Source organism: Helianthus annuus, chromosome 15, assembly GCF_002127325.2.
Source record: "Helianthus annuus cultivar XRQ/B chromosome 15, HanXRQr2.0-SUNRISE, whole genome shotgun sequence".
Lineage (NCBI taxonomy): Eukaryota > Viridiplantae > Streptophyta > Magnoliopsida > Asterales > Asteraceae > Helianthus > Helianthus annuus.
In genome coordinates this window covers 149,915,431-149,929,035 of record NC_035447.2, presented here as the reverse complement: position 1 = coordinate 149,929,035, position 13,605 = coordinate 149,915,431, and the positions used below count along the sequence as shown (strand labels likewise).

General features: G+C 39.2%; 1 protein-coding gene across 5 annotated transcripts; it reads right to left on the bottom strand.

Annotated features, from left to right (window-relative positions):
* Nucleotides 1-858: 858 nt before the first annotated feature.
* Nucleotides 859-13,109, bottom strand: LOC110912698 (pentatricopeptide repeat-containing protein At1g03560, mitochondrial). 5 transcript variants are annotated; one of them, XM_035984685.1, is made up of 5 exons: nucleotides 10,955-13,109; nucleotides 4,895-5,370; nucleotides 3,910-4,819; nucleotides 3,711-3,829; nucleotides 3,081-3,642 (listed from the first exon to the last, which is right to left on the bottom strand). In XM_035984685.1, the coding sequence occupies exon 1, from the start codon at nucleotides 13,016-13,018 to the stop codon at nucleotides 11,036-11,038; it is 1,983 nt and encodes a 660-aa protein (XP_035840578.1). In that variant the 5' UTR covers nucleotides 13,019-13,109; the 3' UTR covers nucleotides 3,081-3,642; nucleotides 3,711-3,829; nucleotides 3,910-4,819; nucleotides 4,895-5,370; nucleotides 10,955-11,035. The 5 variants fall into 5 exon arrangements, with proteins under 5 accessions (XP_035840581.1, XP_022013175.1, XP_022013174.1 ...); XM_035984688.1 differs by lacking the exons at nucleotides 3,081-3,642; nucleotides 3,711-3,829; nucleotides 3,910-4,819; nucleotides 4,895-5,370 and adding an exon at nucleotides 859-1,057; XM_022157483.2 differs by lacking the exons at nucleotides 3,081-3,642; nucleotides 3,711-3,829; nucleotides 3,910-4,819; nucleotides 4,895-5,370 and adding an exon at nucleotides 1,191-1,547.
* Between the last annotated feature and the right edge of the window lie 496 nt (nucleotides 13,110-13,605).

The window sequence follows — 13,605 nt, the reverse complement described above, 5'->3', positions numbered from 1 at the left end:
ATGAAGGTGTGCAGGGTCGACTCAACCTTTTCGGAGGCCTAAAGCGACCTAAAAATTTGGGGCCTTTACAAATATAGTAGCAATTTACTCTTAAACCTATATTCTACTTTTAAAATGAATAGAACATATTATAATCGTAAACTAACCTTTTGTCCTCCAAGATCCTCTCCTCCTCCTGAAGAAATATTGTTTTGATGGAGGTTGCTTAATCACTCCTTAAAAAAACCTTGACATTTTGTTAGGGTTATTTTCATTTCTGCTTCAACATATTCTCTTAACTAATAAGAAACATTTACAAAGAAACCGAATTAGCATTTGAAGAGGTATGTTAAATACAGGTACGCATACTAATAAAACAAAAGAAATTAACTGCATACCATGAGGTTGTCTTCAATTAATCGGTGGCTGCCATAAAACACAGCAAAAACAAATAGCTATATAAACTATGCCACATTGCTTCCATTCCATTTCATAAAAATTATTGCATTCCCTCTTTTGAACAGTTTTCAACTTCAAAACTACTTAATTGTTCATTGTCATACAAAAAGTGGTTGTGTTTATGCATAGAACATCTAAAACATCTAGACATAATTGTACATTTAAATTAAACCTCTCCATCATTCTCTATAAGCAATTAGTCAACAAACTTATGTTCTTACCCCCCCCCCCCCCATAATATTCCAACGAATTTTTGTGGGTTCCATTAAAAGTACTGGAAACAGAAAATTATTGGAAAAGCGGCATAATCGTCGCTTCAATTGCACCACCTAAATCCACGCATACCAATAGCCATCGTCCTTTCAGTTCCATCTAACCTAATTTACTTTTTTCAAAGGCATTAATACCGCGTTCTTTACATAATTACACGTATGGGGCCAGCTCAATCAGTTCTCATAGTAAGCCCAGTTTCTTGTTTTTAAGCCCATAATCACAAACAACAAAGAACACACTTTTTTTTTGTTGGAGGCCCTATCAAGTTGGAAGCCTAAAGCCCTCGCTTGACTTTAATGGCCCATGGGCCGGCCCTGGGTGTGAAAGATCTAGATACAGAGACCATCTGAAAATGAAGATGAAAATGGAAACGGGTTGGGTTGGTTTGAAAGTAATTAAAAGTGTATTTAAACATTGTTATCAGCACAGATGTATGCTTAGTAAAGTAGACAATGCAAGATGCATAACAATGGAATATGTCAGCAAATATATAGTAACATTAACCATGAAATTATATCTGCATAAAAATACATATAACAACATATATATACTAAAGGATGAAACTAAAAAAGAAATAGGTCAGAACTTTAAATATTATTAATTGATGTCACTAATCTATCAAACAAATTTATGACCACAATAACAGAAAACCTTGTACTTTCAAGTATTCAGTAACCAACACTTGGATCTCTCACTGGTAGTGGAGCAAAAAGACAATCTCTTATCGACCCGTGAGATAATTTTCGAGTGTGAAGCATGTTGGAGGTCTTCAAATAGGCACTTACCTTTAGTTGATGAGGAATCCACTTAATTTTCGTCTAGCTTGAACACTCGGCCTAAAAAGGGTAATCGGATCGGGTTACCAAGATATGTTACCAAGATTATTGCTCCCAAAAGTAGCAAATATGTTACCAAGATTATTGCCCCCAAAAGTAGCATAAGTTCGATTAATTGCGGTAAGGTGGGTATAGTAAATGCTCCAAATGCTAACAAAAGTAACATGGATGAACACATCAATGGCGATGGTTTTCAATGGAATAGTTTTGCCCAAGGTTGGAGAACTCGCTAGTCGCTAGTCCGCCGGTGAGGTAGGGACTCGGGATTACTCGTGATTAATCGGGATTAATCGGATCTGGTTTTTATGCGTAATTTTTAGTTTTATGTATACATATACACATTTTTATCGGTAAATATTTTAAGTAGCTAGGTTTTAACTTTTACTCAACTCATTTTTTAAGTATACAAGATTAATTGTTAGAATTCACATGGTTTGGTTGGAAATTAGCCGGAATTTAGAGGTTTTGGCTGGAATATACAAGTTTTTTTGCCGGAATTTGGCCGGAATCACCGATTTTTGGCTGGCCGACTAGGCCTGACTAGCGATTAATGGACTGATTCACGAAAAATTACTCAGTTACTACTGGCCGACTAGTCGCCACCTAGTCGTGATTTTTACAACACTAGTTTTGCCACATGCTTTCTTAGTCAAGTTCCATGAGCCAGAACCCAAACCAAGCTCCAATTACTGCATCATATGCAGGTCATATATTCCATCAAATCAATCGGCCTGCAAGTTAATACATGCACAGGTAACCATACCACCTAAAAATAGATATTGTTCAACTTTGGTTGGTAGAGAGTACATTATCTAAGGTGTAATAAAAATTGCTATTGTACTTTTTTTTTGGAATGGCGACTTTCTTGTATTAGGCTACCGCATAGTTGTCGATAGCGAATAGCGACAAGGCACCTATAGGCTACTAGGGGTGTTCAAAAAACTCGTGGCTCGCAGCTCGCTCGAAACTCGCTCGAAAAAAGCTCGAAGAAAGCTCGGCTCGAAATTGGCTCGGTTGTTAACGAGCCAGCTCGGCTCGACTCGGTTTGTAAACGAGCCGAGCTCGAGCTTGGTCTGGCTCGACTCGTGAGCTCGTGAGTTGGCTCGATAAGGTTTACATCCTTCATTTTTTTGTCCCACATCGTTTAGAAAACAAAAACAAAGGGAGTATTTCTCCTATAAAAGAAGATAAAGACAATGTACAAAGAGAATTAACTATTTATACTTGCATATTTAGCCATATGGTTAAACTAAATGGTAAATATGGCCCTTAGTCTATGAAGAAATTCATTTTTAAGTAGTAAATTTTGCGGTTTTTTGTTAGTTCGAGCTAGATCGAGCCGAGCCGAGCTAGCTCGAATTCTAATCGAGTCGAGCTCGAGCCTCAAATCTCAGCTCGATTTGAAATTCGAGCTCGAGCCGAGCCAGCTCGAATCGAGTTCGAGCCGAGCTCGAGCTGGGTCTAGCTCGGTTCGACTCGGCTCGTTTACAGCCCTATAGGCTACGTAGCGAATAGCGACGGCTATTTTATAAATAGCGATAAAGTAGTCAAAAATTCAAGAAACTGTTTTACATTCAAACATCCAAAATAAATAAACATTCAAACACCTAAATAGCTAAAATAGTCAATCACAACTCATCCAACTCTTCATATTCCGGGTCGTGGGATCATCATCTTGATCCGATGTTAGCACAAAATCTTTATAAGCCCCAGCATCGTTTTCTCCAACATCATCACAAACTTCTTCACCAACTAAACCTTTTCCTTTTGCCCTTGAGCTCGATGCGGTATTCTTGGCACCCTTTTTACTCCCACGTGCTCTTGTCGAATAGGGCGCCTCTTCCGCCCCAGTAGCATCCCTTACATGACCCCATGTCAAATCTTCACCCTCGACCACCGGGACATCTTCTTCATCCTCCTCTTCTAACGCTCCCATCAACCACTCATGCGGATCTTGTACATTTGCATCATCTAAGATAATCGGGTCAATCGTATCACGCATATCGTACCTTCTTCTTAGAGCCCGATTATACTTAATGTATACAAGATCATTAAGCTTTTTTTGCTCGAGTCGGTTTCTTTTTTTGGAATGAAGCTACAAAATAAAATATAATAACTTCATAAGTATTATTTATATTAAATATTAAATAGAGAGTTCCTTACATGTTCAAATACGCTCCAATTGCGCTCGCACCCCGACGAGCTACATGTTAAACTAAGCACCTTAACCGCAAACCTTTTTAGAGTCGGTGCCGATGATCCATATTGCATCCACCAAACCGCTAACAAAATAACAACATAGAAAAAGGTATGTAAAATTTCCTAATTAATAATATGTAATATATATATATGAAAAGTATACCAGGAGCAAGTTTTGTTCTCATTTTCTTTGCCACCGGTTCTCCAAAAATCCCTTCAGCGGTTCTATATAATTGGAGCTCAAGATGAATCTTCATCTGCTCGTCTTCATTCAATGACAACTTTTAATGCAAGCCATTAACCCAGCTTTGACCTCTTCATCATGCTCAATATCGATATTGTTGTAGTACAAAGACGGATTCAAGTAGTTTCCCGTTGCATGTAAAGGCTGATGTAACTGGCAATCCCACCTTCTATCAATTATTTCAAAAATGTCTCCATACTTTTCTTCTTTGTTGTTGAAATTTCTAGCAATTAACTCCTTTGCATTATCCATCGCCACATAAATATAGCCCATAGGAGACTTTTTCTCTCCATCAACCAACCGAAGCACTCCTAATAGTGGATGACCAACTTTCACCGCAATGTTGATATTGTTCCAAAAGTCCGTCAACAATATAGCATTGGCTACTTGCCTACCGATAATCTCACTTGAGAACTTGCTATTGACCCACTCTTCCGAAGTGAACATTTTTTTAAGCTCTTCTTATTTGCTTTAAAACAATTGAGTGTGATGAAGGCAGTAGCAAATCGAGTCTTCGCGGGCCTAACCATGTCCTTTTGGCCGGTGAATTCTCTCATTATGTTCAATAGCAACGTGCGATTGTATATGTATGTGTTCACCTTAATTGCCTTTTCAAGAGTTCTCTTTAAATGAGCCATTTTAAAGATATCTTTAAACATCAAGTCGATGCAATGAGCCGCACAAGGAGTCCAATATATGTGCGGATACTTTTCTTCCACAAGTTTACCCGCCACAACATTATTGGATGCGCTATCCGTTACTATTTGAATGACATGATCAAGCCCTACCTTCTTAATAAATTGGTCAAACAATGCGAACATCTTCTCACCTATGAGAGATGTTAAAGTTAGCAAGTCTTCTACAAACTAATAGTTAAGAAAATCGTAAAAGGTTAATCAGTTACCCGTGTGAGAATAGCTAGAGGCGTCGACCGATTCGATGAACATGCTTCCTCAAGGAGTATTAACTAGGAAGTTGATTAAAGCCCTTCCCTTCCGGTCTCTCCATCCATCGGCCATCAAAGAACAGCCATATGTTCCCTTCTCAACCTCGTTATCGTGCAAAATCTTTTTTGTATGTTCCAACTCTAGTTTCAACATCGGAACACGTACCTCGTGATAGCTAGGGGGTTTCATACCGCAACCATATCTACCAATCGCTTCAATTGCGGGCGCCAAACTATCATACTTCACCGCATTGAATGCAATACCTGCATCATGCATCCAACGTGCAAATTTTTGCACCGCATCAAGTCTGAGCTTCTTTTGGACGTCTTTGTATTCTGCACTTCCAACTAAGTTTCCCCCCTTTCTTCCCCGAGGTACTAGATGGCTTGAACATTCCATATAACGGGCCTGTCGCTTTTTTATTAACCTCACTCTATGCAGTTAATGTGGAAAAATATCAGATATCGGTCAAGGACCGATATTTGAGATATCAGTTATCGCGGTGGGATATCGGTAATTTATATAATATAATGTAAAATATATTATATATACAGAACCTATATAATATATGTATATTAATATCTAGAACCTATATAATATATGTATATATTTACATCTAGAACTAATTAGTGCAACAATTTAGCCATATTTAGTGTTAAAATAAGTTGTTTTCGAACCCAAACTAATTTTTTACAACTTTTACGTACTAAATGGAAACTGGTAAAAGATAGAGGGGCTAAATGTTAAAATACATTAAGTTTATAAAACCCTAAACCTAAAACACGCTAAAAAAACCCCAGCCACTATCTTCTTCACCTTCTTCTTCCTTGTTTCCACAAACCCTAAACCTAAAACACGCTAAAACACCCAGCCGCTCTCTTCTTCACCTTCTTCTTCCTGCTTTCCAGCAGAAAGCATCACGGGAATCGGAATTTTTCTGCCGGAAATCGTCGTCGGAGTCGCAATAGATATGTGTTTTTATCTTTTTTCAGCTTATCTGTTCAATTTTCATTTCGTTGTTGGGCCTATCGATATTCTCAGTGAGATAACCGATATCAGAATTACAAAATATCGGCGATATATCGGTATATATCACCGATATTATCGCCAGCGATATTATTACCGATTTTTCAAACCGATATGCCAGCCAAGGTCCGATAACCGATATATCGGTGAGATATCACTGATATACCGCCGAGATTGACTGCATAGACCTCACTAGCCGATGAACCAGCAGACGATACGGGCCTCTTTTCCTTTGATTGAGCTTCACTACTAAAAGTAGGAAATTCATCTTCTTCTTCTAAATCTACAACCTCGTCAAAATGTGGTATTTTATTCATCTCTTCACGTGCGCGCGACTTCTTCTCAAATAAATCTTGGAATAATATTTTCACATCAGCAGGGACTTTGTTACATCTCACCCACATTTGGGGAACTCCAAGCAAGGTGATGCTTGTGTCTTGTAATCCTGCCACTTGACACAAACCCACAGAAATTACATCTAACTGAGGCTTTCGATCCTTCTACTGCAGTACCATACGCCCACCCCGGATCAACTTCCCTTTTACTCTTACTCATTCTGTTTAAACAAACTGATCAGCAGGTGTATAAACAAACTGATCAGCAATGAACAGAAAATCAGCAGGTGTTTAAACAGAGACGAATTGAACAGAAGAACAGAGGTGAACAGAAAAGAACAGAGACGAATTGAACAGAAAATCAAGGAAGACGAGAAAGAGCAGAGGTGAACAGAAAAGAATGAACCTGATGTTGAGATGTGCTTGATTGAAGAAGACGAGAGAGAGCAGAGGTTGATTGAAGATGAGAGCTGCTTGATTGAAGTTGAGATGTGCTTGATTGTAGAAGACGAGAGAGAAGCAGAGGTTCGTTCAACGATTTAGAGGCCGCTTCTTTTTTTAAGATGTCAAAAACCCTAATCGCTGCTCGCTTTTATATTAATTAAAAAAAAAAACCCTAAGTATCGCTAAAATCGCCATGAAGCGCGCTATAGCGACCGCCATGGTCGCTATTGACAACTATGGGCTACCGCACTCCCCAAATTTGAGAGCCTCGTTGCCCTACTCTGACCAGACTATATTGTCTTAACCGGCTGGCTTCAGAGTTTGGCTTGGGCATTCCCCCGGGAAACCATACCGCCGGCTGCCACTTGACAGTCGTTGTGCCACCACAAGAGCAAAACACTATGGCGTAACACACGGTGGGACAAAAACCCGGGTGGGCTCAAGATAGAGCTTGACACCTCTGTAAGGAGGATAGAGTCTATTTATCATTGCCTAATCCACCAAAGTGACACAAGTGGGGATTGAACTTGGGTCTCCATTGGAGAACCCAAGCCTCTCTACCACTATGCCACAAGTGGTGGATTTAGTTTGTATCTAGAACAGTTATCAAAAACTGGAAGTGGCGAAATAGAAACATACTACATGTTGAAGCTATTAAAATCAGACAAATCCAATTACAATGTTCTGTTGTGATGTTCATGAAATGAAATTAAACAACACACCACAAAAATCCAAGAATCTTTTCTATACTTGTGCAGTTAAAAACTAATTATTCTCTTACGTATTCAAAGGCATAAGCGGATAATAAAATTAAATAATAAATGTTTATAAATAAGATAATTAAATAAATAACAAACCAACCGAGCTCAAGCTTGAAAAACTATCAACTCGTGCTTGAGCTCTGGAAAAGTATACGAGCCGCACTATAGCTTAGACGAGCTTGGGCTGCTCTTTCAGTTGAACTGAGTAACTTTTTGGTACCAGTCAGGTTAGACAGAGCCAACCCACAACATAGTTGTCAATAGCGACCATGGTGGTCGCTATAGCGCGCTTCATGGCGATGCGACTATGTGTCGCTATGTTGGTCATGGCGATGAATAGCCATTTTAGCGATACTTAGGGGTTTTTTTTATGTTTAATATAAAAGCGAGCAGCGGTTAGGGTTTTTGACATCTTAAAAAAAGAAGCGGCCTCTAAATCGCTGAACGAACCTCTGCTTCTCTCTCGTCTTCTACAATCAAGCACATCTCAACTTCAATCAACCAGCTCTCATCTTCAATCAACCTCTGCTTTCTCTCGTCTTCTTCAATCAAGCACATCTCAACATCAGGTTCATTATTTTCTGTTCACCTCTGCTCTTTCTCGTCTTCCTTGATTTTCTATTCAATTTGTCTCTGTTCTTTTCTGTTCACCTCTGTTCTTCTGTTCAATTCGTCTCTGTTTAAACACCTGCTGATTTTCGGTTCATTGCTGATCAGTTTGTTTATACACCTGCTGATCAGTTTGTTTAAACAGAATGAGTAAGAGTAAAAGGGAAGTTGATTCGGGATGGGCGTATGGGACTGCAGTAGAAGGATCGAAAGCCTCAGTTAGATGTAATTTCTGTGGGTTTGTGTAAGTGGCGGGATTACAAGAAACTAGCAGCACCTTGCTTGGAGTTCCCCAAATGTGGCGAGATGTAACAAAGTCCCTGCTGATGTGAAAAAATTATTCCAAGATTTATTTAAGATGAAGTCGCGCGCACGTGAAAAGATAAATAAAATACCATATTTTGACGAGGTTGTAGATTTAGAAGAAGATGTTGAAGAAGATAATTTCTTACTTTTAGTAGTGAAGCTTAATCAAGGGGAAAGAGGCCCGTATCGTCTGCTGGTTCATCGGCTAGTGAGAAAAAGCGAAAGGCCCGTTATATGGAATGTTCAAGCCATCTAGTACCTCGGGGAAGAAAGGGGGAAACTTAGTTGGAAGTGCAGAATACAAAGACGTCCAAAAGAAGCTCAGACTTGATGCGGTGAAAAAATTTGCACGTTGGATGTATGATGCGGGTATTGCATTCAATGCGGTGAAGTATGATAGTTTGGCGCCCGCAATTGAAGCGATTGGTAGATATGGTTGCGGTATGAAACCCCCTAGCTATCACGAGGTACGTGTTCCGATGTTGAAACTAGAGTTGGAACATACAAAAAAGATTTTGCACGATAACGAGGTTGAGAAGTCAACATATGGCTGTTCTTTGATGGCCGATGGATGAAGAGACCGGAAGGGAAGGGCTTTAATCAACTTCCTAGTTAATACTCCTCGAGGAAGCATGTTCATCGAATCGGTCGACGCCTCTAGCTATTCTCACACGGGTAACTGATTAACCTTTTATGATTTTCTTAACTATTAGTTTGTAGAAGACTTGCTAACTTTAACATCTCTCGTAGGTGAGAAGATGTTCGCATTGTTTGACCAATTTATTAAGAAGGTAAGGCTCGATCATGTCATTCAAATAGTAACGGATAGCGCATCCAATAATGTTGCGGCGGGTAAACTTGTGGAAGAAAAGTATCCGCACATATATTGGACTCCTTGTGCGGCTCATTGCATCGACTTGATGTTTGAAGATATCTTCAAAATGGCTCATTTAAAAAGAAGTCTTGAAAAGGCAATTAAGGTGAACACATACATATACAATCGCATTTCAACGACAAAGAAGAAAAGTATTGAGACATTTTTGAAATAATTGATAGAAGGTGGGATTGCCAGTTACATCGGCCTTTACATGCAGCGGGAAACTACTTGAATCCGTCTTTGTACTACAACAATATCGATATTGAGGATGATGAAGAGGTCAAAGTTGGGTTAATGGCTTGCATTAAAAAGCTGTCATTGAATGAAGATGAGCAGATGAAGATTCATCTTGAGCTCCCATTATATAGAACCGCTGAAGGGATTTTTGAAGAACCGATGGCAAAGAAAATGAGAACAAAACTTGCTCCTGGTATACTTTTCATATATATATTACATATTATTAATTAGGAAATTTTACATACTTTTTTCTATGTTGTTATTTTGTTAGCGGTTTGGTGGATGCCATATGGATCATCGGCACCGACTCTAAAAAGGTTTGCGGTTAAGGTGCTTAGTTTAACATGTAGCTCGTCGGGGTGCGAGCGCAATTGGAGCGTATTTGAACATGTAAGGAACTCTCTATTTAATATTTAATATAAATAATATTTATTAAGTTATTATATTTTATTTTTATAGCTTCATTCCAAAAAAAAGAAACCGACTCGAGCAAAAAAAGCTTAATGATCTTGTGTACATTAAGTATAATCGGGCTCTAAAAAGAAGGTACGTTATGCGTGATACGATTGACCCGATTATCTTAGATGATGCAAATGTACAAGATCCGCATGAGTGGTTGATGGGAGCGTTAGAAGAGGAGGATGAAGAAGATGTCCCGGTGGTCGAGGGTGAAGATTTGACATGGGGTCATGTAAGGGATGCTACTGGGGCGGAAGAGGCGCCCTATTCGACAAGAGCACGTGGGAGTAAAAAGGGTGCCAAGAATACCGCATCGAGCTCAAGGGCAAAAGGAAAAGGTTTAGTTGATGAAGAAGTTTGTGATGATGTTGAAGAAAACGATGCTGGGGCTTATAAAGATTTTGTGCCAACATCAGATCAAGATGATGATCCCGACGACCCGGAATATGAAGAGTTGGATGAGTTGTGATCGACTATTTTAGCTATTTAGGTGTTTGAATGTGGTTTGAATGTTTATTTATTTTGGATGTTTGAATGTAAAACAATTTCTTGAATTTTCGACTACTTTATCGCTATTTATAAAATAGCCGTCGCTATTTGTCGCTATTCGCTACGTAGCCTATAGGTGCCTTGTCGCTATTCGCTATCGACAACTATGACCCACAAAGACTATTTGTCTCCTCATTTTTTTTAAATGAAAACATTGTACATACCATAATACTAGTAAAAAACCATACGCCATTAAAAAAAAGTAAAAGAACTATATGTTATATAACATTTTATATGTTGGGCTACTTTTAACCCGTTTGACCTGTAACAGTTCTATCAATTTTTTTCGAAAATTTACCTTTTTGACCCGCTTAGTGAAAAAGGATAACCCAAATTGATCCTAGAGAACCCAGAACCTAAAGCATAGACCTGGTTAAACTAAAATACTTTAGAAGTAAGAATAACCGAGCTTACCATGGTAACTAGCTTCAGCTGCTATCCAAACACTGCAAGATTGGGATCTACAAAGTTACAAAAATACCCTTTGAAACAATCTCACTTGTCAACGAGCACGCGAAACTTCACTCGCTTCTTCACACTGCCCTTCCTATCATACCCAATCCCAATTTTACTATGCATCAGTTTCATTGCCATCTCTGAATTCCCGGATTTCCTCAAAGCGTTGATCAAAACCGTACGAACCCTCCCTGGTATCTCTCGACCCCTTTCCACAATCCCATCAGCCAATTTACACGCTTGCTCCACACGACCAGCTTTGACCAAAACATTAATCATATCTTCACACGCCGTGTCTATAACCACCCCCATTGGTGCCAACGCATCCAAAATCTTACATGCTCGTGACACTTTACCCGAAAGGCAAAGCCCGGTTGAAAGAACCCGAAAAGAAGCAGGCGTGGGAGTTATTCCCTTATCAATCATCATATCCCAAATCTTTAACGCTTCTTCGTTTCGATGTTTGTTAAATAAACCGCTCATTATGATTGTGTATGTATACACCGTTTGACCACAACCGTCTATTTCCATCCTATTAAAAAGCGCCAATGCTTCATCAACCTTATCGTTTTTCACCAATGCGTCGATAAGTGCATTGTAGCAATACGAATCCCGACTACATCCATCATTAACCATTTCTTCAAAAAGCTTCTCGGCCTCGTCCAATCTCCCGGCTTTTCCAAATCCGTCTATAAGACTCGAATAAAACATTGCGTTAACCGTAACTTTATTCTCTTTACACAACTCAAAATAGTTTAACGCCTCTTCTAGTCTTCCGGTTTTGCATAAAACGTTCACAATAACACCATAAGTAACCTCATCGGGGCTAAAACCGTCATTATTCATCCTCTCGAAAAGCCTAACCACCTGATCTATGTGCCCGGCTTTTGCATACGCGTCCATTAATGCAGTATACATTGCAACATTAGCTTTACCGCCCTTTTGAATCATACTTTCAAACAACGTATAACCTTCCATCGGCTTCCCATCTTTACAAAGACCACCAATCACTAAACTATAAGCATGTGGCGGTATTTCAACCCTCTTTTCCTCCATTTCATTATAAAGTTTCAAACAATAATCATAATCGCAATCCGAATAAAAAGCTTGGATCAAAGTCATATAACTAATCTTATCAGGCTCTATGTTCATCTCTTCCATTCTCTTAAACTTCTCAAACGCGCTCTTCGTTTTCCCACATTTACAGTACCCTTTGATCATCATATTATATGTTACAGCGTCGGGTTTAACCAACCCGGCCTCCATAACTTCCAAAACCTGCTCAGCAGATTCCATAAACATCGAATTAACCAGCCCATTAATCAAAAAATTAAACGTAAACAAGCTCGGTTCGATTTCATGCTCCTTCATTTCCTTCCATACCCACAACAATTCTTCAACCATACCAAGATTCCCAAATGATTTTATCAACAAATTTGCAGACTTTATGTTCATAACAAACCCCTTGTTTTTAACCTCATTAAACACACACTTAACCCTATCAACATCTTTAGAACCAGATAAAACATCAATCAATAAAGCATAGCATTCAAGATTATGAGAATAATTGCACCCACCACCCTTTTGACTACCTGCCCAATTGAAAAACCGGAAGGCCAATTCGGGTCGGGTTTTGACCCGACCCGAAGAAAGAATGTAACAGACGAAATTGGGTGATAATCTGATGAACCAGTTGCGGCAAAAGGCATCCAATTTGGGTTCCATTTGAGATGAAACGTCATCGTTTAAAAGATTGAAGATTTGGTCAACCCATGGGGAGGGTTTGGGGTTCGGTGAGATGAGGTCAGAGGTGTCGTTGATGGGTTCGACCCATTCTGGCGGTAGGGGTGCGGTTGTGGTGAAAACCCACCTGGAGTTGGAGAGTGGAAGTGGGTTTGGGTCGGGGATTGATGGGTTATGAAGTGGGTGGTGAGTGTGAGTCGTTGTTCCGCCATTGATGGGGGATGAATGAGGTCTGCAGATTGTGATGGGGTAGAGGGGTTTCAGCAGGGTTTTCCTCATGGTGTAAATTGGATGAGTCTTTGTTTTGCAATGCTTTACATTTTCAGACAGTCTGGGATTTGTGAGTTTTGAAACATGAATTTAGGGTTTTATTGGTTGTAAGATTATTGATTTTGATTTATGTTTGTCTATAAAGAGGATAAAAGCTTGGCATTAGCGATTACCGATTAGCATGTATGCCAAAATGGTCGGGTCGGGTGGCATGTCAAGTCAAAACGGGTTCATAAAAAACGTTGCTTTGGTTTGGGACTATCAGGTTGAAACGGTTTCCGGTCCAAACATGTTTGAGTCGAAACGGGTTTCGGGTTAGAAGAAATGTTGCTTTGGTTTAGGACGTTCAGGTTGAAACGGGTTTCAGGTTAGAAAGAGTTTTTTACTAAAGGTGTTTTACTTTTTAAATTAGAGTAAAGTACACTTTCAGTTCATGAGGTTAACACCTGCTTGGTAGATTCAGTCCCTATTTTGAAAATATCAATACTTCAGTCATTGACGTTGTCAATTTGATTCAATTAAACCCCTGCATCAAACTTTTGTTAATAAACAATTAGGATTATGGTTAAAAGACCATACTACCCTTAAGGACCGAA